The 25,625-nt window shown below is 36.4% G+C and overlaps 4 protein-coding genes and 1 non-coding gene across 8 annotated transcripts; 1 reads left to right on the top strand and 4 right to left on the bottom strand.

Annotated features, from left to right (window-relative positions):
- Window positions 1-2,760: 2,760 nt before the first annotated feature.
- Window positions 2,761-10,388, bottom strand: LOC107226185 (peroxisome biogenesis factor 1). Of its 2 annotated transcripts, XM_015666899.2 has the most exons (15): window positions 10,248-10,388; window positions 9,744-9,959; window positions 9,525-9,639; window positions 8,351-9,317; window positions 8,042-8,256; window positions 7,781-7,937; window positions 7,447-7,609; window positions 7,205-7,364; window positions 6,357-6,679; window positions 6,209-6,273; window positions 6,081-6,140; window positions 5,786-5,972; window positions 5,459-5,635; window positions 3,041-3,162; window positions 2,761-2,913 (listed from the first exon to the last, which is right to left on the bottom strand). In XM_015666899.2, the coding sequence occupies exons 1-15, from the start codon at window positions 10,338-10,340 to the stop codon at window positions 2,838-2,840; spliced, it is 3,096 nt and encodes a 1,031-aa protein (XP_015522385.2). In that variant the 5' UTR covers window positions 10,341-10,388; the 3' UTR covers window positions 2,761-2,837. The 2 variants fall into 2 exon arrangements, with proteins under 2 accessions (XP_015522385.2, XP_046588427.1); XM_046732471.1 differs by lacking the exon at window positions 10,248-10,388 and having other exon boundaries at window positions 8,351-9,336; window positions 9,744-9,765.
- On the bottom strand, window positions 3,611-3,772 carry LOC124293186. The gene has a single exon (XR_006903133.1). It is a non-coding gene; the product is annotated as a U1 spliceosomal RNA (small nuclear RNA).
- A 20-nt stretch (window positions 10,389-10,408) lies between the features above and the next one.
- Window positions 10,409-14,770, top strand: LOC107226187 (G2/mitotic-specific cyclin-B3). 2 transcript variants are annotated; one of them, XM_015666902.2, is made up of 8 exons: window positions 10,409-10,508; window positions 11,839-12,093; window positions 12,221-12,547; window positions 12,874-13,095; window positions 13,233-13,463; window positions 13,547-13,702; window positions 13,834-14,114; window positions 14,230-14,770. In XM_015666902.2, the coding sequence occupies exons 2-8, from the start codon at window positions 11,884-11,886 to the stop codon at window positions 14,279-14,281; spliced, it is 1,479 nt and encodes a 492-aa protein (XP_015522388.1). In that variant the 5' UTR covers window positions 10,409-10,508; window positions 11,839-11,883; the 3' UTR covers window positions 14,282-14,770. The 2 variants fall into 2 exon arrangements, with proteins under 2 accessions (XP_015522388.1, XP_015522390.1); XM_015666904.2 differs by lacking the exon at window positions 10,409-10,508 and adding an exon at window positions 10,736-10,915.
- On the bottom strand, window positions 12,285-23,238 carry LOC107226186 (run domain Beclin-1-interacting and cysteine-rich domain-containing protein). 2 transcript variants are annotated; one of them, XM_046732472.1, is made up of 13 exons: window positions 22,829-23,238; window positions 22,553-22,704; window positions 20,870-21,053; window positions 19,701-20,708; window positions 19,435-19,600; window positions 19,219-19,350; window positions 18,925-19,130; window positions 18,679-18,821; window positions 18,416-18,598; window positions 18,088-18,270; window positions 17,835-17,988; window positions 17,446-17,676; window positions 12,285-12,386 (listed from the first exon to the last, which is right to left on the bottom strand). In XM_046732472.1, the coding sequence occupies exons 1-12, from the start codon at window positions 23,015-23,017 to the stop codon at window positions 17,476-17,478; spliced, it is 2,901 nt and encodes a 966-aa protein (XP_046588428.1). In that variant the 5' UTR covers window positions 23,018-23,238; the 3' UTR covers window positions 12,285-12,386; window positions 17,446-17,475. The 2 variants fall into 2 exon arrangements, with proteins under 2 accessions (XP_046588428.1, XP_015522387.1); XM_015666901.2 differs by lacking the exon at window positions 12,285-12,386 and having other exon boundaries at window positions 15,434-17,676.
- Window positions 23,239-23,747: 509 nt separating this feature from the next.
- LOC107226180 (tRNA-dihydrouridine(20) synthase [NAD(P)+]-like) lies at window positions 23,748-25,612 on the bottom strand. The gene is made up of 4 exons (XM_015666892.2): window positions 25,316-25,612; window positions 24,461-25,220; window positions 24,045-24,371; window positions 23,748-23,965 (listed from the first exon to the last, which is right to left on the bottom strand). Exons 1-4 carry the CDS (start codon window positions 25,476-25,478, stop codon window positions 23,857-23,859), a joined length of 1,359 nt encoding a protein of 452 aa, XP_015522378.1. The 5' UTR covers window positions 25,479-25,612; the 3' UTR covers window positions 23,748-23,856.
- Between the last annotated feature and the right edge of the window lie 13 nt (window positions 25,613-25,625).

Here is a 25,625-nt window from a genome sequence, read left to right on the forward strand (position 1 = left end):
GGAATTTATGTCTCTCGGTTTTTTAAATGTCTTATTTTTTTTCTTTTCGGGAATATTGCTTCAACTAGATTAAATTCGATTAACTTAAGTTGCACTTTCAAACTTCCCTGATATCATATTACTATCTTGGCAGCTCTTTGACTAGACTGTATGTTTGGTACATCCTTAATTTCAAATTGCTTCAGTGACACATACGAATACTTATAAGAGACTATTATGCATATAAATTCATGATGCATTATTGTACGTTAGTTCGAAAGAAAAAATTTGAATAAAAAATTTACAGAGTGATCAGGGTGCAATGCACGATTGCAATAAAAGGTGTGACAAATGAACTGATCGTTTATCAGGGTACAAACTTAATTGAACGTGAAGAAAGTATCTATTCTTGCTGCCATGGCTTATAGCAAACGAATTGAGTTGTTGAGAAATATACGTGCCGCAGAAAAAGAGCAAGTAAATTTTGTATTTCATGTAATGTGTCGGGGTAAAAAATAGAAGGGGTTTCTTTCGGGTAATGAGGGAACGGCTGAATGTAGGTTCGGTGGAAGCAGGGAGGTAATAACCATATTTAAAGCTCTTTGTTTCAGGTCCATTTCGCGTAAGCTTTTGGAATACATTTTAGGAGCGATTTCATAATCGCCTTAGCTCCTTATCTTGTAGCGTCCGGAGTCTGGCACAATCGCAGTTACAAGAGAGGCGCGCACTGGTGTAAGTAAAGGTATAAGGAGGGCGTAGGTAAGTATTCCAAGTGATAAAAATTGTGCAGCCCGGGTGAAAATTACCGTCTAACAATTTGTTGAAACGGCCGCGTTATATAAAATGGTGGAGTGATACGGCATAACAAACACTTGCAAAACGCGAGGACGAATCCTACAGGCTAACCGAGTTACGCGAGGTTGAAGGACATTAGTTAACGAAAATTGTGCTAGTTGTCGCATTTTTATACACCTGATGATTACAGTTTCTTACCAAGTTAATACGATTACCTTCGTAGGAGCCAAGTTTACGAAGAATCTCTGAGCTCTGGCTTAAAGGGCGGGAAGAAGGCGAAGGGGCAAGAGGTAGGAGAAATCTTGACAAGGAATGCAAGGAAAAGATCGACAATGCCTCGTGATTTCTTACTGGCCTGAATACCGCCTAATTCTTTCGAATAATCGCATATTTTAAGAACTCTCGCCAATGATAAATCAAATTACATTTACTTTTATGCCAACCGTTCATTCATTTGCATCGTCGAAGAAAAGTTCGTTGCCAAACTCTTACTTAATGGAGTGTTGTTAGCTAAATTTTGAATCTTTCACGCCTTCGTCGTCAACTCGTATGTTGTGTACGATAAAAACGATAAAAAGTTGAAGAAACACAAATTGACATTGCCGCGTCTCTGCATCACTAACCATTGTACATGTACTGGTGATGTAAAGTATATTCGCATTTGCATCCACATTCGCAAAAATCGGGCGAATATTTTTCGAATGTAATTGTCACAAATAATTAATATTTTGCTTAGAAAAATTATGAAAACAATATGAGATAAGACAAAACACATTAGTTACAAAATAAACTTTTATTATGAAAGTTTCTCTTCACGTTTGAATCGCACTCTAACTTCAAAATTATTTTGTTTATGTTATCAATTTGTCATTAAATAATCGAACAAAGAATCGGCTTAGTTCGGATCAGCTCGGCGATTTCCGGAACAAGATACAAACGACGCTAAATGTGTGGGTGCGACTTGCATAGTGTACCAATGTAGTATCAGTTAATCAATTGTCAACTTTTAGCCATAGAAAAATTGCACCAAATTTAGAATCTATATTCACATTCGCATTAGCGAATATCAATGACAAAATTCGCATCCGCGTTCGCATTCGCGAATACTCAAAAATTTACATTCGTTACATCATTGATATACATTATACTGTATAACAAATGTAAATGTAATTTTTCGTAATATACTTTATTATCGGTTAAAAAGTTTTTTTTTTTTTTTTTTTTTTGCGCCTGACTAAACATATTACAAGTGCCGACTGAGATACATCAAATCCTTAAACGATGATGCACATATCCGAAAGTTCTGAGACAAAAATCTTGTTTGAAAGTTAAATTAAATCGTACCGAATTCCGCATAAGGCAGAGAATATTGTAGTTTATCTGTCAGGACATTAGCGTCGTGAAATATGTGCGCGTTACCAAAGTATAGAACTTGAAATCAAGATCCAGGTGAAGTTGAGCGCTCTGAAGTTGCGCGCGCTAGCATCCTTCCTGTTAAGTCGTCCGTGAAAATACTAATTATTATACTGATTATTATTAATACGAAAACTTTACTCCGCGCTGAGTCGCAGGCGAGAAGGCGGAGAAGCAGGAAAGCGAACGGGCTGGAATGAGTGAGTGTGTTTCAGACTGTTGGCGTACCGACAACTTAACCGGAATGGGGTAGCGGGCAGGGGGGGGGGGGGGGGGAAGGAGGGGGCGAAACACCGGCTCTACACAGCCCTTGGATTATGCTTAGTTGTAATTAAAGCTTCATTATGACCTAGCCAATTAAGATACGCAGCCGCGATTCAAAAATACCTTATCCACCACTTCTGTATATCCCGTAGTTCCTAATATACATGTAAAGTTGGAATTATCACAAAATTCAGATGCGATCGCAGATCATGATTTACAGAATCGACGAAAAATAAAACTCATGTCGCTGCAGAAGCGTTGAGCAGACGCAAAGTTTCACAAGAAATCAATTATCAATTTCGATACATCGTTATGCACAAAATATTTATTGAGTCATTATAATAAGTAATTATCCAATGAATTTGAATGTGTACAGTTCATTTTCATCAAGCTAGCGTAGCTCTTTGACTGTTCTTCAAAATATCCTCGGAAAAGTCTTCGGCCCTGGAGAATTTTGCATAGCTGAAAAGTGAGAGAATAAAGAAGATTTTGAAATAAAACAACGAAAGACTCGGAAGAAAGAAAGAAGCGCATATCGCAACCTTCCTTGTAAAACTATTGCACGTCTTCAAAATTAGACGCAACTTACATTCTGTCATACTTAGCCCTCTCGCTCCCATTCAATGACGGTCTCGTTGATGCCAATGCATCGATCAAATGTCTCTGAGTCACACCGACAGTACCCAATGAACCGGAAATCTCCCTTCCGTGCTGAGAAATTCCCAAAATCAAAACGTCATTACAAAACACATATGAGATTGAAATACTTCTCCATATACTCTTGGAAAGCGCACGGCCTAACCTATAGAATTGCAGCACTTGAGGCCGAGTAGCCAGATAGAAAACAGATAGTGCAGGAGGCCCCTAAAGTGTGACAAAGAACAAGGAATCCGTAAAGTTTATAAACGCCGCCCGATTAGTATGCGGCCCAAATACTATTCTCGTCACTCCACTCGACGCATGAACGAGTCCGGCAATGCGCTTTCCCAAGTTGTATCGTTCTTCAAATGTGAACTACGTTTATCCTCCTACCCCCACCTGTGATTGGCCAACGTATACTCGGTATACTCGCGTAAACGCGAGGATGCCGTAGATACCATGAGTCGATCCTACCAGTTTCACCTCCGACTGAAGTATATTTCTGTGTTGTTTCATATATCTGGGACAGCGCGTACGCAGTCCCAACTACCAAAAATAATACGCCCGAGATATCCACATTAGGGATATTCGCAAGGTTCAGCTCGACCGTAGTGCAATGGAAGAGCCTCGTCTTGGAGGAACCGCCTTTTTGATCACGGTATCCTCTGCGCCAGGTAAGTATGCTTTTCCTCGGCAAGAGCGAGTACTTGAATGCATTCAGTCAAATTTTAACTGCGAGAAAGGCGGCAAAAGCGCATGCAGCGGTGGAGGGTATGCGACTCCTAGCAGCAAGAGGAGGAAGTATCGGGGATGTGTAGTCATGCGCTCCAAGTCTGTTATCCGCATGCGCATAAACTTTTAAACAATTACACACCACGAAAGCACAAGCGTATAAATGAGATTTGAATACGCATGAGCCGGAAAAGAAACGGTAAAAGCATTCAGACGATGAAAATCACATTGAAAATAGATTTTCATTTTTATAGAAAGAAAGTGATATAAACAATAAACATAGCAAACATTACAGGGAATAAATGAGATTTAAAGCGAAAAACGATCACATGCAATCAGATTCAAATTTTCTTTTCATAAACGTACGCAGAATAAATTCATGATTTTTCTTTTGCGAATGAATTTATTCGGTAAATGAAGTATTATATTCACTTTGATAAATAAATTATCCCAGAACAAGCAGATCACAGTGAAATTGCTTAGTTATATGTATAGATATAGGTATACGTGCACGACAGTCCCGCGTTTCTCTATGTGTTATGAGATATTCCACGATTACGACTCCAATTTGCACCATACCGGGAGAATATCGCAAGACGGAAGGGGCGCTCAGAGCGTAAACGCGAAATCAGATAGTTCACAGCACATAGCAGATCGTTGGAAGGCAATGATTAGAAACTATGTTAATTAGACATGCTTCGCTAATGTCGCCATCTTATTCGCATTAGTCCCGGCTTAGGTTTAATTCGCTTCGATGATGTCTTGTTACACTAGTCTTGTATTCGACACTATTTTGATCTAGAACGTGGAAAGTGCATGAGCACATTTTTAACGGCAAAAATGGCACCCGGATTTCTTTCCAATAAACGATTCAAGTCCACTCAAATACTTTGTTCAACTTAATAGTTGAAGTTTTGCTATACAGAAACATCGATACGCTATAAGTATAGTCATTTTCAGTACCGCGTATTATGGCGGTAACTTAAAATTATCGTAACGATTCGTTTTCAAAGGTAATTGAAGCCAAATGGCCGGCAATCGAAAGAGATACACACGTGTGCAAAATGGTATTTCTCTCCCCAAAATATATCTTCAATAACGTTCATTTTTCGACAAAATGGTAGCGCTCGAAAAGCTGCTCACTCAAATATAACTTGGCAGTTTTATTTAATTATTAGATGCTCAATTTAGCAAAAGACAGAGAAACCGAATGAGTATCATTTACCATCAACAATACAGAGAGGTTTCCAAAATTGAACAAATTCCAATTCTTGTCTGTCCTGAAAATTTCATTTTTGCATTTCTTTTAGTCTGGTAAAATTATCATGGCAAATATCAAAGAAAACGATCACAAAACAGTCTATTGAAATTATCACATTTTTTTTTTACCTAAAAACTTTAAATCTCAACAGAAATGGCATTCCAATAAAATCTTGGAGTCACATGAACCGCTCTGTACCTTTTATGGTTGAACATGCAAGTGACCGTTTAAATGGCTAAGAAAATACATACACATCTGTTGATATTTCGTAGGGGTTAAAAATAGCAAAGAGTGAAGAGCGATAACACAAAAGTCCACATGATCGCCACAAAAGCATCAACTGATATATGTTGAATTATAGTTATAATAACTTACCGATTTTACAGCAGCCAAATCCTCCTCTAAAACGGTAATTCTTGCTTGAGAAAGAATAGAATTCAAATCAGCTCCTGTAAAGCTCATTGTTTCAGCTGCCAGGGTATCCAAGTCCAAGGATCTCACATCAAGTTTTTGCGATTCGCACAGAGCTGTTAGTATTTCTTTTCTCTCCGTCTGAAACATGTTAAAGAAGCGAGTTAGATAAATTTTGTAGGTAGCGATGTACATACGAGTAAAACGCGATACGTGGCGTATTTATTTCATCAATAAGCATGCCCATTGATTCGCTTTTTCGTCAATTAATATTTGAATACGAATTAGTACCTTATCTGGTAACGGGCAAAGCAAAGATTTGTCTAAACGCCCTGGACGCAGAAGCGCTGGATCTAGTAAATCGGGTCGTGAGGTGGCGGCGACCACGGCAACTCCTTGCCTACCTTCAACACCGTCTAATTGAGCCAAAAACTGATTCACGACACGATCAGTGACCCCCGTGCTGTCATGGCCCCGTCTGCGTAAGGAAAAAAATAATAATTTGATTATTGCCAATGATCAAGAGAATAATATTATTCACTCGTTTTCCCGGATGAACACAGAACTTCTTAATACTGCTTCATACCTTGGCGCAAGGCTGTCGAATTCGTCAAAGAATAATACACAAGGTTTGGCGCTGTTTGCTCTGTAGAAAAGAATAAAGGTGGATAAAATGTGGCAAGATCATTTCTTGATCACAAGAAAATTACCAACTTTTCAAATACATTTCGCACAGCCTCCTCGCTAGCTCCAATATATTTCGAAAGCAGCTCTGGACCCTGAGTGGAATATAAACATTCTAGTTACTTTCCACAAAACTAGTATCTTGTCATTTCCTTCGTCTTTAATTCTTATCTGTTACCTTAACGCTAATGAAATTCAATCCACATTCTTTGGCAATTGCACCTGCCAGCATGGTTTTACCAGTTCCTGGTGCTCCGTAGAGCAATACCCCACCTTGCTGTTTTATTGGCGCATTTTTGAAAAGTTCTGGGTACTTCAAGGGCCAGTGAAGAAGCTCTATTAACGATTGCTTCACCTCTGCTAATCCACCTATGTCTGACCATGCGTAACCAGGCCCAGAATATAGATCAATGCCTTGCAAGGACATTGGTACAGATTTGTCCAAGCTTCGGGACAGATCTTCGTCGCAGGCTATCAAAGGAGTTGTCAAGCCACTATTGACTATAACAGAAAACGCAATTCTTGCTACTATCCTTTTTTGCATCGAAAGAGCTTCGCTTAAAAAATTTCCCATTTTGGGACGCGCACGTCTTTTTACGAAACAATGGTCGAATGATTCCGGAGATACGGGGGAGCAGTTTTTAAATTTTGATATATTCGGTAACACAGTAAAAATATCTGTATACTCCTAAAATAAATCAGTAAAGCCGCACCCTATTTGAGGGGTTTAATTTGGGAATATCATAGTCACTCTTCCAAGCTGGTTTTTTTTTTTTTTTTTGAGGGGGAGGGCTAATTTACTGAACATATAAAAACTTGATGACGCTGCTCCCCCATATCTTCGGAAGCAATCGTATGCTCAGGCTAAAACTTATTTGTGAGTATTAAGAAATCATAAAGTATCATTTGACCCTTGTTGCGGACAAATTCGTGCGGACGCCAAAATGGAAAAAGATGCCCTTATTTGAGGGAGGCTCTTTTAATTAACAATCATCAATAATAATGTATCTATTACTAAAAAATTACCGTGTCGCCTCCAAGCACTAAAGACAGCCTTTTCTACGAATTTGGTCAAGTCTTGTGCTGTCCATCCCTCAGTTTTATTGCCATAATGATTCCAATCGACGTCGTTTGATATTTGCAACTTTGACTTCATAGCTAGCTGGAGAATGTCCATTCGATCCTCCTGGATAAAAAAAAATGTTGAAGAATTCAGTTAGTTATTTAATTACCCGTCAATTTACCAATAGGTATAGAAATTATTATACCTTTTCAAATTCAGGCACTGATAGGATAGTTCTGAAGAGGTGAATACCCCGTGGAGCAGCCAACTTCCTATTTATTTTGTCAATACTTATACAGGTAGCTACAACAGCAACGTAATTTACTGCTTGATACTCAGTTATAAGGTTCAACAGCATGTCAGCAGTTCTATGAGAAACGAAGATTTTATTACAAAACAGAATTAATATTGCCAGAAAAACGGCTGAATTGATTTTGAAAATGATCAGGCAATTCACAATAATACTTATTTTCAGGAGAAATTAGTCAAAGTTCATACATATCTGCGTAGTATAGTATCCATCAATGTGAGTCAGTTACCTGACAGTGTTGATTGCATCCGGAGTATTCTCTTCATCAGCCAGAATTTTTCCTGCTATACTGTCCAAATCATCGATAAATAAAATGGCTGGTTGGTAGTAAACACACTCCAGAATAGCTGGCAGGAAGATTTTGTGTAATGTTTCCACTTTTTTACCTGTAGAAATAATTTTTTTAATATATAAACAATTACATATGATTGATCAAAATTTAGAGTTAAAAACTGGAATACATGTTTATTCGAAGTTACGATTATCCTACCTTTTAATGATTTGCAATCAATCACGTGCACATAAACAAAATTTGGAACTTCTCTAAAAGCCTCTTTCAAAATCTGGCCTACAGTTGTCTTTCCACTACCAACTTTTCCGCATATTAGAATATTTTCTCTGTCATATCCGAAATCTGAAGCTCGATCTAAGCCCAGACTCAGTTCCAAAATAGATTTACATTCTGTTAAAAGAGATCTCAAGCCTCTGAAACAATCATTACCATTATGATTGTTGAATGAAAAAGTTGATTATTTTGTTACAATAATTCACCAATTATAACAAATCAATGGCAACTTACCGCATTGAGATAGTTTGCAAGCATACACTCTCTGGATGCTGTAAGCTTTCCATCTCGTTTTCCACACTAAATACGACATCCTTTACATGTACAGGAGTAGTTTTCAAATCATACAAATCTATCAAAGCATAGGAAGTTGGGAGTGGGCAGAATTGAACAATGCAAGACTTATCATTCCTCAAACTCAGCACGGATAATGAATTAATAAGCACTTTATCATATATCGATTGTTCTTTGAGGAAATTTTCAAAATCTTCCAAAGTAACTGGATTGTTTTGTGGAAATAATTCTATAGCCGTAACAGGCTGCACTGAGTATTCAATCAATTCTAATGTGACTTTAGCACCCACTTTTAACTTGAGATTATGCCTGAGATTTTCCGACACGTAGACGCTTTTATAAAGCAAATTATTGGCAAAATATTCTCTGTCAATACAGTATGAACACTTTTTCAAAACCTCTTCCAGTACAAATATTTTGGCGACTACTTCTGTTATTAAATTAAGTCCTGCAGTATTGTTAGTTCGCAAATAATTCGTGTTAGTTGCTTTAACGAATTGCGTATTCTGCCTCACTTTCTTAACTCGGCAATAAATCTCTCCAGAATGGAAATTCTTTGGTAAAAAACGTTGATTAATAAAAATATTGTACGGCTGTCTCAATAAGGAATCTACAGTGCTCATGGCCTCTGTGTCTTCTATCCTTTTTACAGGTAGGACCCGGAAAGTCTGAATGATATTCTTCTTTGAATATTTTCCCACTATATTCTCAACAGATTCTTCAATATTTGCCTCTTTTTTCTTATCTGTGTCAGAAAACAAATTCGGCACCACATTTTTAAACGTATCCCAAAGACTATCAGATGAATTTTCTTTTTTATCCTCTTTTACTTCCTTTTTCGGAAATGATACTGTTATCTCTGTGAACGGTTGAAGCTTTCCATACCTGTACCTAGGTTCCACAGACTCTGAAGAGAAAAAGTGAGCCTTAAAAGTGAAAAATTACTTTTTTCTTAGTCCTTGTGTAAGAGTTTTTGAAATGAATTGGTATTTCGATAAAGGGAAACTTTGGATCTTAGGAATTATGATCAAGATCCCTGTTGGCGACAGATTGACCATTTTAAACTCACTATCGGCTTGTGGGTAAACATTTGTGTATTATTAAATATACTCACCAACATGTAATTCAACAGACAGGAACTTTGATATCCAAACAACAATTTGCTGGTCCACCGCGACAATGTTGATCTGGTTTAGTAATGACTCTTGTATTTTGTTGCTCTGCAATTCCTGTAAAACCAAATCTATGTAACAGATAACCAAATAAATAAAAAATAAGTTTATACATTCATCATTAAGGTTTAAAATTCTATATAAAATAATGAAAAACTCACCACAATTTCCCAGTCTTCGGAGCTTTTTGGCATGACAGTGACGTTAGATACAGCAGATGGATGAGCTTCAGACGATGCAAGAACATTATCTCCTTCTTGAATGCCCAAGGCTCTTGCAAAGGTTGCACTGAGCCTTAAGGATTGATCTGGACTCGGCTGAGAGTGCCAAGAGAAATAAAAGTCGCGATCATGATGCGTGATCCTGATGGCATTAGGCTGTAATTCAATCAACAATACTCATGTAGATTCATTTGAATAGGCCCGATTTTGGTTCAGGGCTGACATTATTGACTTATGTCGCCATCTATGGAAAATTGAGTTAATGTATTGTGAACGACTGCAGTTAGATACTCGAAGAGGGTAAGAAGATATACGTCCAGTTACATAATGAATGGAATTTACAGTTACAGAAAACAGTAAATGCGCATATTGATAAGATATCAAAACAAAATGGACGCGTAATAACAATCAGTCAGGTTTGAACAACTATGAATTGGATCATACCTTTGTCGCAAGCTGTCGTTGCCAAGTAGCTGGTAAATAAACGAAGCAATTTTGGACGGTGATATATTTAACTGTGAATCGTTCAGCCTGCATTTTTTCCGCACGTATTGATGAAAATAATGACGTCTTTCAACGTCGAATAGCCGCGGCCGTGGTGGACCTTGCTTACAAACAAAATACGATCGTATCGTTGGCACCCGAGACGCAAGGTCACCGCGGCTACTTGTTGCGCGACAAGCAACGCTTCTTCATTCGCCGCCGGTAATGCAAATAGTTCTGAAAATGAATAATTACGTAATTCATATGTACGTTGACGGTTTTCTCCACCTCAAAATGAATTAGAAAGATTTCGGGTCTTCGTTTTAATCGGTCAACAGACGTACCAAGACGTACTGAGAAGTAAAACGGTCATGCTCGGCAGCCATTTGGTCAAGTGATTGCTAGTTGCATGGGTCGTCGCTAGGGGCCGTGACCGTGGAAAAATCATTGAACCAATCGTATGTCGCGAAATCTCTAACTGTGATATTTTGAACCAGCGTCAACTTCAGTTGCTCTTGAGTCAAGACGAGCGGAAAGTAGTAAAGTAACGTACCAGTTGTTGACGGATTTTTGTTAAATGAAAAAAATTACACGACCCAGGCACAAGGAATTGAATAATAAATATTAAGGTAAAAGTCTCGTGGCTTCTCTTGATCCTTGTAACGAATATATGTGAAGAAATGTGGAGAAATAATTCCCCAAATTATATCTTTCGCTTTTAAGGTCACGATAAAAATGGTGGATCCTTTGGCCAAATTGTAGATCATATCCTTATTAGCATTTCATGTTTTTCACTTATTTTATCACCCGTGCTTCATCCCATCGAGTCCTTATGAAGATTGCCTTGATAATTACACAATTATATCGAAATATTCGCGGTAAATAAATTCTCTGGCATTTTGGGCGATGCCAACGACCAACGGGACGTTCGTTCGTTACCCTCGAAAAATTTTGAAATTCCTTTGATTTCTGACTCGAATGTACCGTGATCTCTAGTCCAAAATGTCGCTAGATAATCACTTCACCTTACATCATCCGTACCTAAAATTCTTACAAAAAATATGACAAAGTCTATTACAATGTAACTAGAGGAGTTGTCTTACGCTTAATTTTGACTTATTCCAAAGAAAATATCGCATTATTTTATAAAATAAAAACGCTACTGTTTACTTTCACTAAAGCTAATCGTCAAGTTTAAGAATACTGTCAAATCTGCATGCAAACAGTTCAATTCTAGTGCATAAGAATCAGTTCTTCGCATTTACTTGTTAACGTTAAAATTCATTTACTTTTGAGGTTATAGCGTCGCGTAATCACGTGACAAGTCAATACATCCGAAATACTTCTTTCAACTGATAGAAAAAAAGATCACAAACTTGACAAACTAGTATGAAAAAAAACCTCGTAACAAAAACTTACGTAATGGTTACTAAAACAGAGAAACTTAAATGCTATGTATTGTACATAGTGTAATATAATGAGAAATTTCCCTTCATGTACGGCAAAAAATAGGTTTACCATTTGGTGTTTGATTTAAATAATTCGTTTGCAGAACTTTGTGGGGAACTGTTGACTGTCCCTTTACGTATTACTGAAAATGGCTCCAACCAAAGTGTTAAATGGCCAAAACAAACAGAATACCACTGGCATAGTAATACGTAAAGGAATCACAACTAGAAGTCACAATTCAATAGCTAACACTAAGCACCTGACAGTTGCAAAAGACCCAAGGATCAAACGCAAAGCAGATGCCTCTCCCTTGAAAGAAAAGACAACAAAAAGATCAGCATTAGGAAATATCACCAATGTAAGTCAGAAAAGCAATGATTCCAAACAGTCGAATAAAGTATCAGTACCAAACTAGACAACTAAACTTAATTAAAACTAAATAATCAATAAACTGATGAATAAAACGCATTTGTCGACATTTACAGGCCATCGGCAAGTCCTTAGGCGCACAAGTCCATGATGTTAAAAAGATCACAAAGAAAGCAGCGACCCAAAACAAGCCATCCACGACTTCCCTACAGTCCCTAGGAAAGATTTTAGCTAAGCCAGACAATGTTGTGCCAATCAAGCCGAAACCACCTGCACGTGTACCTGCCAAAAAAAAGGAAGATGATAAAGTAGAAGTCCCAGCTAAAATAGCAAATGCAAGGCGCAGTTTAGATCTGGAAAAGTCTGAAGATAGTTCGCTGTATGTGAGTGCTTTAGAAGACGCTGACGAGAGTTTGAAAAAATCAACACAGAGTAATTCTAGGGTAAATAAAAAAATCTGTTGGATAGAAAGTAATTTTAAAATCAAAAAATTTGTTACATGTGTGAGAAGAAGCGATTTCGAACAATTCGAGTACACAATAATGGTTCTCACTTAAGTATTGCAGAATTTATTCGCCAACAAATTTTACTGGAAAGATTTAGCTCTGTAGAAGGAAGGATGATGGTTAAGATAGAAAGCTGCAATTTCAAAATGAGCTGGAAATTGTTTTACATTGATTTGAAGAATAGCTGCAGAAAAATTCATTCATATTCTAATTAAAGACCACCCTGATATGTAATCTCTAGCATTATCTTCTCTCCATAAAAGGTTGATGCCAAAGATGGTACTGCAAAAGAGCCGGAAGAGAAGGTGCAGGCTTCACCTGATCCAAAAATACCTACTCTTTCGATTGCAACTCGCCTAGATGCTCCGCCTACTAACAAATTACCCACTGGTGTACAGTGGGATTTTGATGCTGAAAATTGGACTGATCCTTACCAAGTTTCTTATTATGCAATGGACACGTTTAATTACCTCAAAAGCCGGGAGGTAAATGTTTAATTGTTCTACTTTTGACTAACCTCAAGTGTAAATTAAATTCAGATGAAACAGTTTGCGGAATGTTCAATTCATTATTTATGTATTTTAGCTTAGCATAAACAGGTTATCTGTTCTATTTCTATTAGCCATTGTTCCTGATTGGCGATTATATGGAAAGACAAGTTTGTTTATCTCGATGGATGAGATCTTTACTTGTCGATTGGATGGTTGAGGTCCAAGAATCCTTTGAATTAAACCACGAGACTTTGTATCTAGCTGTTAAATTAGTAGACTTGTACCTCACTAAAGTGACGGTTGGAAAAGAAACGCTCCAACTTTTAGGTGCAGCAAGTTTATTCATCGCAAGCAAATTTGACGTGAGTCTTATGATATTTCCTACTGAAAACACAGTTCGGAAACCAATTATTAGTTCTAGTTACTCAAATTTCACTATCAACAGGAAAGAATTCCGCCTATGGTCGACGACTTTTTGTACATCTGTGATGGTGCATACACGCGTCGGGAACTAACTAGGATGGAAATTAACGTTTTGAAAATTATCGACTTCGACCTAGGCATTCCACTTTCTTACAGGTTCCTCAGAAGATACGCCAGGGTTTGTACTTACGCACTATTATAACATGTAAGAATGAAAAACTGATTTGAAGGACTATTAGAACCTGATTTTCAACTTACGAGTAATTCAAAAATGATGAATTGTTAATTCACTATTGGTTTAATGAACAGTGTGCCAAAGTTTCTATGCCAACTCTAACCCTGGCTCGTTACATCTTGGAGTATTCGTTAATGGATTACGCAACAATAATGTACAGCGATAGTAAAATGGCAGCCGCTGCTCTATTCATTGCTTTGCAAATGAAGGATCTAGGTGGCTGGAATGCAACCTTAGAATACTATACGGGACTCAAACTTGAGGAGATTAAAGAAATCGTGCTGGCGCTAAATCAGGGATTACACCGGAAACCTAAAGAAGCATTAGCAACAGTTCGCAACAAATACAGTCATAAGTAAATCGAATTAATATAATCTGCCTAACGTTACCAGCTCATTGCCTAATAAACTTTTAATCTCTACAATAACTAATCGAACAATGTGCTAACAATGCCGCTTTTTTTCTTTCAGAATATTTTTCGAAGTCGCAAAAGTGCCACTGAAAGAAGTATTAGATATATAGTTAGACTTGTAAGTACCGTATTATTAGTAGTTAGATACGGGGCTTGACTGGTTTTTTTTAAATAAAATAAACCTAACTGAAATACCAACCTTACAATTTTGGTTAGGATTCCAAAAGTTTTTCAAACCTGAACATTAAAAATCTAACTGTACCCCGTTTAAAGCAAGAGAAAAGAATTGAAACCGAAAAACTTTAAGTATTACTACCTAGCTACGACCTTTTTTCTTCCAATTTTTTTTTTCGTATATTTTACATTTTAACTCTAGAAATATTTGACGCAGAAACTTGAAACTAGTTTTTACAATTTATATGCACATTTTTATCAAAGTAGAAGCCGAGTTTGTACCAATGTACACTAAGTATTACCCTTTTATTCCTAAACTATTTGTACATGACTAATATTTCAATGATACTCTACAGTCTCAGAATTTATGAATTATTTTAGTTTTTTTTTTTTTTGTCCCTCTTGTTTCAAAAATTTCTTTTAGCGCCACACGCTTTTACTCAGAACTAATGACTCATTTCTGACGGTTAGAATAATTTTTTTCACTTTAATATCGGTCTTATTACGCTATCATATATATTCCGATTAATTTTATATTTTTTTCTACATTTATATTTTAATATATTAGATAAATGATAATTATTATTAATAAGAATAATAAAGGTAGCGTTATCGTTCGCAGCGCATCTAAATAGTAAAGTTAGAATTATCGGAACAAGGTTGAAAATGCAGAAAATTTTCATGTGTGGCGCATTGTTATGGAATTTCGTTCCAGTGGTATGATGGTGAGACTGACAGACTGATGCGATGGTAAAAATGATACCACCAGGGTAGAAGGTAAATTTTGAAGAATTTTACGGAAATTAGCTCTAATCCTCTTGTGCCTTGTGCTTATTGGATTGCTCGGGGCGTAATGAAATTCGACCACAAAAAAGAGTTGAATAAACAAAATATAACCAATCCATTACTATTTGTTTCTTTGTCAAACCATAAATGTTTGCCAGCTCTCAGTCGGTTCTTCGAATGTCTTTGCAATCTGTGATAAGAATCCCAATATTACGTAAAATAATTCCTGACTGAACTAACAATAACTACATGTATTTTAACTAATGCTAGTTAGTTGTAATTCGTACCTAGAGTTTTTTTTATATATGAGTAAAATTTGAAATTATATCGGCAAAAAATTTTAAAATCAAAAGTACGCATGTGAAACCACATCAGTAATGTCTCAATGATTTACACAAGCCTCTAAAGATATTTGTACAAACGTCACGTATCAATTTGTACAATATATACGTGACCCTTTTCCAAATGGAATAAGCTGTATATAACTCCAAAAGTTTCTGAAATTCTTTGTTACGGATTTCGAATAGTAAAAACCGTAAAACAGTATTTGCGTGTCAGAGCCCCATAAATCTGAGATTTCTCTTAGTGTATATAATAACAATGGTAATAATAATGTAATGTATGTTTCTTTTTTATCATCGATGAATGTACTATGATCTATTTTTATAAATTGTTGTGTGTATGTGAATTATTATAAACGAATACGTTAATATAAATTAATAAAATCATGAGATGTGATTGATTCTGGCAGTGAATTTTCCCTTGTACTTGTACGTTCGGCTGATTCCTTAACATCAAAATCGAAAATTCGTTATTCCAATTACTCTGTATAATTTAATTCACCACGATTCTGAAGACAGGACCTTTTTTTGCTTGATCTGTATAGTTGATACAATTTTACTGTGCTCTAAGCTTTACATTTAGTATCCAATTTAAAACTAAAAACGGAAAACCGTTTGTAGTTAACAGAATATTTGCCTTCATCGGCGAATCATTTGATAATTAACGAAATTTCTTTATTAAAAATTATTGATCTGGGCAGATAGTACACCATACATATATTAACAATAATTGGTATAAATTTTTAAAATGCAGGTACACTGTTATTCAACTGGATGTAACAATATTCATATATCTCCGAATCACGAAATGAGACATTTTGCCGCTCATCTTATTTCTTTGAGAACTTTGTGTACACAACCTTTAGAATTTTATTCAGGCTTTTTGGAGAAGATTAAAAATCGTGTAACGAACAACTTGGAATAGATATTGAATTCCTCCTCATTTTTACTGTAACAACTAGATAACGAAGCTTTACTGCTCATTTTGAAACAAGAGCAATAAATGCTGGAGAATTTGAAGTCTAGATGTGGATATATCCAGTATTCTTTCATATTTAGCGAAACCTGATGATAATTTACTTTATGATTCTAAGACGCCATTTCAGAAATTATATTATAAACAGACATGTAACGGCAATTCGATGTATACACGAGTCAAATAAAAGTTTTTTGATCATGTTTTACTCCAAAAACCTTGACTTATAATCAGAACAATACATTAGCAAGGAACTTTCCGGCGCCCAGAAATAATGCTGAAATAATCATTTGTTTTGAATAGATTCTAAATTTACATACTGCAGAAAGTTCTGAGAAGTATACCTCAACTGACATTCAGTAACAATACGGGGAAGTTTGAACGACAAAACAGAACTGTTGTTATTGTCTGCAGAATACCATAGAACTACACCATAAATAATATAATATATCATATCACAATTTTTTAGTCATGACTTAAGCTTGGACCCTACCTATTCGGTATTATGTGTCTACCTAGGTCTGAAACTTATCGAATATTTGGGATTTAGAACTGCACTCGTTGTCTCATAAGCAACTAGCAATATTTATTTTCAGCAGAGAAAAAGATTGCCCAACAAGAAAAATGACTTCAACTGCTTCATAGCCGCGTTTCGATTGAGTTATACGTTATCTATGTCATATTCCAACAGACTAACTTAGACAACTTTTCTATAAAACTTACTATGGATTAAATTTACATCCATATAGAAAAAGTAAGAGTTTTTCAGTTTATCAGGTCGCGTAATTATATGTACACCTTCGAATTTATTAGATAAATTGTTCACGATTCATATTTTTACAATGCATCGCGATACTGTTAAAAACTGAATTACTAATACTTGCTTCCTATGTACGTATATACACCCAAAGAATAGGTGAGTAGCACTGGTCAATAGTAAACTTTACACATACAGAAACTGAATTACAAGGTGTGATGTGAGACATGTGACACCTACCTTGTGGGTGACAACTATGTTTATAATCGATCAAGATGTCTCTTCCATCGGCGTTCGTCTTGCTTCTAATCGTTTACATCTCGGACATTCCTTTCTACTGGATTTCTGTTTGCAATGGGCGTGAAAACACGCTCCACAATCATCACATCTCATAACTTTTAGCACCTGCCAAGGAAATATAATTTCTTTCGAGCAGCATAGTTCGCACACAAATCCCCGAGCTTGACAAAGCTGAAAATAAAATCACAGAATAATTATAAGCCAAAGAATTAAAAATTCACGTGTAACCTCTATTAGCGAATGTAGTAACGATTTTCTTAAAACGTAGAGAAATCGAACAATTATTGGTTGAACCGATGAATTGTGAAAATCTGATGCAAGATGCTTACTTCACATTGCACAACGTGACTGGAACAAGCTTCTACTAAGTCCTTCAATCTTTCAGGCAGCAGTCCAACTTTGACTTGGACAAAATCTTGAATAGCATATACATGTGGATCATTTAGTATGTATATTGGTTCATTATGTAAAGCTTCCTGCAATCTGTACAGAACAGGTGAAAAACCGCTCAATAAGCTATATTCTTTTACTGGAAGACTAAAACACTTTTATAAATCGAATGCCAATACTGCCAACACTTACTCTACAGCAAATCGGCAGGTGAATAGGAAATCTTTTAGATAGAACAGCTGTGTCCGTAATATTCTAGTTTTTTCTAATTGTTTAATGCGTCTATACAGCAGTGGATTTAAGTCGTTTACTTGAAACAAAGGATCTGCTGTCATTTGATCCAACAATCGATACGAGAAATTTGATACGGAATACCTGCAATCAAATGTAGTTTCCATAGTCTCGCTATCCAAACGCTTATGTAAACTAACTGTGTATTTACTAATTGAATATTTATTAATTATTATCACTTCTTAAGAGTCTAAAATTTTAAGCTTCTAAAGATTGATCATTAAATTACCTATTAAAATCCCATTTGGAAAGAATTTTTCCAGGTAGTATAGTGAGCTGATTGGTATGACATCCAGTGCAAAAATATCTTCCCAAATATTCACAATATCGAAATCGATTCGCATATTCTACAGCAACTTTCATGCCACATCCTGCACACCGATAGTTCTGTTTGGCCATAAGTATTCTCCGTCTGTACATGTAGTGATGTAACGGATTTAAATTGAATATTCATTCGCCCTTAAGTACCGTTAAAATTTATATCAAACTTACACAGGTGCTGGTTGAGGTGTAAAAATGATTTGAGGCCGCGGAGGTGCCCATTCCATCGTTCCACGCAACAAGGTCGCCTGAGTCATGTCCTCATTTTCAGCTTCATCAGGGCTAACAGGCCAGCTAGTTGGCAATGGAAGAAGCTGAAAAAATATTATCAAACTATAAAATCTTCTACTTGAGAAGAAATTTTAGTTTAAGAAATATTATACATATAAAACAAATATTAAATGTCTCATATTTTACCTGCTGTGGGGCATCCTGTTCAGAAACAAGCCACTCCAATTCACTAGCCCTCGGCAATTGTTTTTCACTGAACCGTCTTATGAGACACAAAGCAACACCTTCAGCAGACACAATGCTTTCAGTGAGTGTTGATTCTGTTCCATGCCTCGTCAGAGTTCTACATAATTCAGCCTCCGAATATAACGGTCCCATGGACATAGATAGACCTGAGAATTGGACATATTTATGTCAGAAAAAAATAAATGTGCAGTCACTACACATACATCATTGAGATTGATCACAAAGTAAACTTACCGGAGTTTCTTAGTTGAGAAATATTTCTTATGTCACCAACTTCCAAATCGTCAACATCATCTGTTGAAATACTTTCAGATGGTGTTCCTGGTGAAGTCGATAATGGACTGACACTTTGATCAGTTGTTGTAGCTGAAATATATTCCATCCAAATAAAAAAGTTGTAGTAACACAGAAAAATCTCGTTTATTTACAAATGTGTTACCTGTTACTTACTATCTGTCTTCCCATCACTGAGAAGATCACGACTCCATGCACCTCTTTGCTTTTCCTGTTGTCTTTGTCGCCGTCGTAGCCTAATTCGTTGTTTTAAATTATTGATCTCCTCATCACTTTCATCAATTATTTCATCAACCAAATTCAACTGATTGTTACATTTCACCTAACAATTTAATAATCAATTCAATCAGGAACAATTACAAATTAAACTGACTTTTAAAGAATAATCAAATCTTAGGCAATAGTGTAGAGTAATTTCAAACCTGTTCAATGGCTGCTATCATAGCTTCAGAAATACTGAAATGTGCATTTTCTCTATCCAACTCTGCATTAGCCCTAGTAAATTGCGCTGATGACAAAAAGCTTGTGAGACTCTGACCCTCGAGGGGCCTGGGAAAATATCCTGTAGCCATTGGCTGCACACTACTACCGCCGTCTTCCATGAAGCTTTTTTTTGGTGTTCTATAATCCTTCTGACCTTCTACTTCAGAACTCCACGACCCGGTGAATTCCGGAGCTGAATCTGGTAGCAGAGTTGTTTTTCGTATATCAGTCTTTCGGGTTGCTCCAATCTTAATCGTATTGCTGGTAAGATTCTTCAACTTGAACTCTACAGGTTTCTTAGGCGACTTAGGTAATGCTTCAGTTACACTTTTCACAATATTGTCGTCATAATTCAAAGTATCTGAACTCCCGTCACTTGACTTCATATCTAACTGCTTATCATGCAAGATTTTTACTTTCTTGCGAGACTTTCTTACCGGGCTATTCTTTTTAAAAACTTTTCCGTCTACGTTTGATGTTGTACCCTTAGACTGGACTTCAGTATAATCAACTTTGATTACATTTGATAATTTATACGAGTCAGTGCTACAACTGTATGATGTTCTGTTTGTACCAATAAAAAACTTGGCTGGACTCGTGGGCTGAGGTATAGTTAAATTGTGAAGGTTTTCATGATTTTCGTTTAATGTAGGAAGACTACTCCACACTTTCAGAGAGAAGTCAATATCAGTTTTTGTTATCACTGGCTCAGAATTTATTTTACATTTCCTCTCCTTCATAATACTGCTTGGATTCTCTGAAATCTTTCTATCATTCAAATTTGATTGCGCCGTACTCCCAGCTATACCTGTATGATACTTTTCATAGCTATTTGTATTCTCTATATTTACAATACCCCACTTTTTATAAGATAGATTTGTGGGATAAGATGATGATCTGCGATGCCTATTCGGACTATTTTTACCCAAATCCCAATTTGGAAGAAACTGTAATTATATATAGCAAAATTTCATCATATAAATATTAACAAGCATGAGACGAAGTTAATAATATACCTAGCATACTACAAGAAATAAGGAATGGTCTTGAAGGTATCAAATATTTTATAGTTTGGCAGTAATAGTAAGGCTCAGGTAGATAGACTTACCAAGCATGGATCAATTTCCGTTAAAAGAGAGGGCTGATTCTTTTCGACAGCTCTTAGACAGATAAGAGTAGCTTCTGCAAGACTTTCCTGGCACAAGAAAGCCCAAGGTTCAAGGCAGGACAACAAGTGCTCCTTGTCCGATAAAAGCCAAGAAAGCTTCTGAGAGAGGGAATGACTTTCCAAACTAGAAAAAGACATCAGAAGCTTCTGAATTCTATCAAATGATGATTCTATTGAGCAGATATCAATATCAAATTAATCAGTAAAGTTCACATGTCTAAGCTGTGAACATTATATCACATACCTGGTGCTAGATTAGATAGTAATCATTGTACCATTGCATAATAATAAGATAAATATACCATGAAATATGTATATACCAAGATTGCATGTGCCAATATTGTTTCAGAGGTTACATGGGTTTGGAAATTTCAAAAAATCCATTTTTAACATTTTTTTCACCTAATAGTACAACATGTCAAAAATATTTTCCCAAAGTTTCAAGTCAATTGAAGTAAACGGCTAGGGGAGAGAGCCTTCGGAAATTCCTCTCATTAGGCTAGACCGGCCAAGAGCATCGCAGGTATATCGTTCTTTCTTCAAAACAAAACTTTTGAAGTCAGTGGCCGTGATCTCTCAAAAACAAATGCACCGATCTTATAGAAATTTTGCACACTTCTTCTAGATAGGACTGACTAGTGAACGCATGAAGAATTTTTTTTTCTTCAGTCATAACTTATTTTACAAAGCAATATGTTATGTAAAGTCTACCGAAAAGCGTACTTTTTTGCAAAAAGCTTAGCCAAAAATTCAAATTTCAATTAGAAAAAATCCTTTTATCATTCACTAGCTATACTCACCTATTAACAGAAAATATTTGGTGTTTAGATTTCAAATAAAGCTAGCATGGGTTATCGTGACCACCGCAAGATCACTGGGTCTCCAAAATTCAGTTCTGAACAGCTAAATTTTTGAATGCAAATTTTATGAAATATCGTTTAAATATTGTTCTTTCATATGCCTTAAGCTTGAATCAAATAGTCTTTCACTTATATTTTTTTTTGAATACGAGCAAATATCCTTTTCTTCTACCTTTGAAACCCATGCAACCCCTTAAATATCCAAATATGAGAGTCTTCTCTGTACTGAAGAATACGTTCTCAGACGGCCATTCTCTGAGAATTTTCAATAATGTTTAATTCCAAAACAAAAGCTTGTTATAACATGGTAGCCACTAAAAATAGTATATCAAATTCCCTGACCAAAATATATTTTTTCCCTTGATCGAAATTAGAACCAATAGTGCCAATTATTCATGTATCTAATAAATACAGCTCCGAATCAATCGGTATTCAAAATACCCTTGTGATCTATTTAATGGTTACAAAACCGAGCAATACAAACAATTCTTAGAATTTTGCTTTTTTGTGAAGGAAATTTATTCCTTGTCTTTTCATACGGCCACAAAATGGTCAGACTGATTTAAAAATTCACTGACTTCCCAGTTTACCCTGACTAATGGCCACCATGTGTTGTACAACTATTCATTGTATATACTCAAATATTGAAATTTACTGATATATTCTTAGTCACTACATACATGGAGGGACTGGCCAATTTATACTTATTGTTACATAAATAAAATGAATGCAGGAATTATTTTTAATAAACAACTGAAAGTACCTCTTATACAGCCACAACAGATCTTTTCGTGATCCTATCTTTACCGGTATATTTGAAAGATAATCGTCAGACTCATGGACAGATGGGGATGTAGCCAAAGAGGGTTGTAGCCAATTTAACCCTTGTATGAAAATCCAACAATCCGGTTCACCCTTGCAAGGATAGAGTAATAGAAGTAAATTACTTTTTTTATTGAAAGTTTAACTCCATACTTCAACCATTTTACGCAGCGTAATGTACGTTGCAATTTGTGTTTGAGAAGCATGTGACTCTCACCATTGAATCGAAGACTCGACTCCCATGCCTGAATATTCTTTCCATGCATTTATGGAGTCGATTCAAACCTCCGTACACATTCCAGACATTAGAGACTTGACTAACTAACAGTCCTTCGACAGTAGATCGAAGGTACTGTAGAAGCTGCTGGTGTTCCCTGATGTGTGGATCTTGCATAGATGTCATCATGATTCTCCATGTAACAAGGCAAATGAGGAATATAGCGATTATATTATCATTTTGCAAACATTATCGGACTCAAGGAGAGGCCATGATTCATGTTATCGGTTTCAAATAATATCGTAATTATACAGTGAATCATAAATCACAGTGCACACTGCACAATTCTGATCTGACAGCCGGAAGCGGGAGGCACGGATCGTACGTATCACAATCGTTAAAAAGTCACGCCCCCTCGACTTCGATCGAATAACATCCTTATTTATTTGCAAAAAAAAAAATCCTTGTTACGTGGTAATTACCTCTCACTCTATCCAAAGACCTCTGAGTAGCTAGTTTCCGGTTCTGTTCAATGGTTTTCGTATAATAATATGATTCTGCAAAACTCTCATATTTTGTAAACACTCCTCTCACGAGGCCAATGTCTATACATTGGAACGTAACGCAGTTCAAATTTCAACGGTCGGTAAGGCAGAGTTTGGTCAACGTGTAACTTTGGAACCATGTGACCGACTGCTTCGAAACTCCTGGTAACTAAAGTTATGTAGTAGATATACACTTTGCTCGTCTGGCTTGGACAGCTTGGCGCTAGCTTCACATCGCGAAGTACAATGCTTCAACAATGTTCAACCTATAGATAGACGGGATAGACGAACTGTATCACGGTAGGTATACAATACTGTATACAGGGCATTATATTTAAAACATTTTCAAATTGTAATACTCTGTATTTTTGTACTGAATAGTTTATTTGTTTCTTAATTTATATTTATTGTTCTTTAGTTTCCAGAAAATCTAATGTGTTTAGAAATGTTTCACTTAGCTATTTACTTCACTAAATAGCATATTCACTTAATGATACTTCCATCTTTTGCAAGCTTATCAATGTCTATCGCCCCCAAAGTGCAAAGACAAACTAGTGCAGCTCCTTGCTCAGCCCATTTCTTGTTTTTTTCCCTGAAAAATGAAATAATGTTTTTTACTGTTTGAAGACAAAACGGGTAGCATTAATTCTACACCCAATTTGGATTCTTACCAAAATGAAGAACTGTATTTTTTTCCATTCACTGATACTACTGAGCGAAATAATTTATCTTCTTGCTCGGTATGATAGACTGGGAAATTAGTCCTGTTTTCCTTGGTCCATTTCAAAAGCCTCGTCTTCGGTAGCTCTAGATCATGAGTGTAGCTATTACGTATAAAAGCACACTGCATCACAACCACATCATCCTCTTCAAATTTTCTCTTCACTCCTTTTTGTCGATCCAAAGAGGTGGGGATCACTTGAAACCTACCCTGAATGCCTCTGTCTAAGTACTCTTTCCGTTTAGTCCTGCAATAATCTCCCATATCCCAGATAGAACTGAAAAAAAGTTGAATCATTATTTGCTTCTTCTAGGAAATCTTCACATCATTGAACCCACGATAATTAATGCTTGGTATAAATTTTACCAAATCTGCTGAAGCGTTTGAGCTTCTAGAAACGCTTTTCCTTTTGGAGTTTCCTGTAACTCTCGGAGAATATTTTGTATACAGTACTTTGTATTTGATGGGGCATTGTCGTAGTCAATAGCATATTTTAAATAAGACTGTATTACATCTTCAATGGGGAGTATACCCTCTTTTCGAAATATTGAACAATTCCATTCAGCAGCTCTAGCGAGCATCACACTACTGCAGCCTGTTTCTTCTTTGAATTTCAATATGTCTGAATGTTTTTCGATTTCCTTTGACCCCCCATTTGCAATAACTGGAATCGGCAATTGTTTAGCAACTTCTCTGATTATATGACAGTGATTTACATGTTGTGGTCTTTCATCTTTGGTCCTTCCATGAATCGCGATCGCGGATATACCCGTTGAAACTAGTTCCTTGCACAATGCATAAGTTCTGTCTACCGTTGGAAATATCCTGATCTTACACGTGACAGGAATCATTAATCCATTAACTAGTCTGTTCAGAATTTCCTTGGCCATTTCTGGTTGCTCAAGAAGCGCTGCTCCCATGCCGCCAAGAATTGAAAATTTTTTGGGACATCCCATGTTGACGTCGATACCAGCTACATCGTTCTGCACCATTTTTCCGACTTTCAAGGCTCTCTCTGCATCACAGGTGCCAAGCTGAAGAACAACGAACTTTTTCTCTCGATTGCAAGTTCGGAATATTACGGTACCGTCCGTTTTATCAATAAAATCAACGGTCCCCAAGACGTCTGAAAATCATAAACGAAAAATTGTTTATTCACATTTACTTTAAATTCACCGCCTGCATTGCCATTTCTGATCTCCACTGGTAAGGTAGAACTACCATTTTCTCGACGAACCGAGCGTAGCAATTTCCAATCGATAAGCTCTTCTGTATAAACAATGTCAGCGCCGTAATCCAAGGCTAAAAGTCGCATCGGTAGCGTTCCAATGCGGACCATCGGTGCTAAAATAATCTTCTCACTATAATCCAGCCTTTCGTCCATTATAAAAAAAGATGACTTGCTTAGCGAACTGACGTTTCAAATCAATTCAAATAACTACTCGATCTTAAAACTTGGAGATAGAGTTAAGGGTACAATAGAATGACGATACACCGGAACTTCACCCATAATAAAGTTCACAATTTGTAA

This window comes from Neodiprion lecontei, chromosome 2, assembly GCF_021901455.1.
Source record: "Neodiprion lecontei isolate iyNeoLeco1 chromosome 2, iyNeoLeco1.1, whole genome shotgun sequence".
NCBI classification, from domain to species: domain Eukaryota; kingdom Metazoa; phylum Arthropoda; class Insecta; order Hymenoptera; family Diprionidae; genus Neodiprion; species Neodiprion lecontei.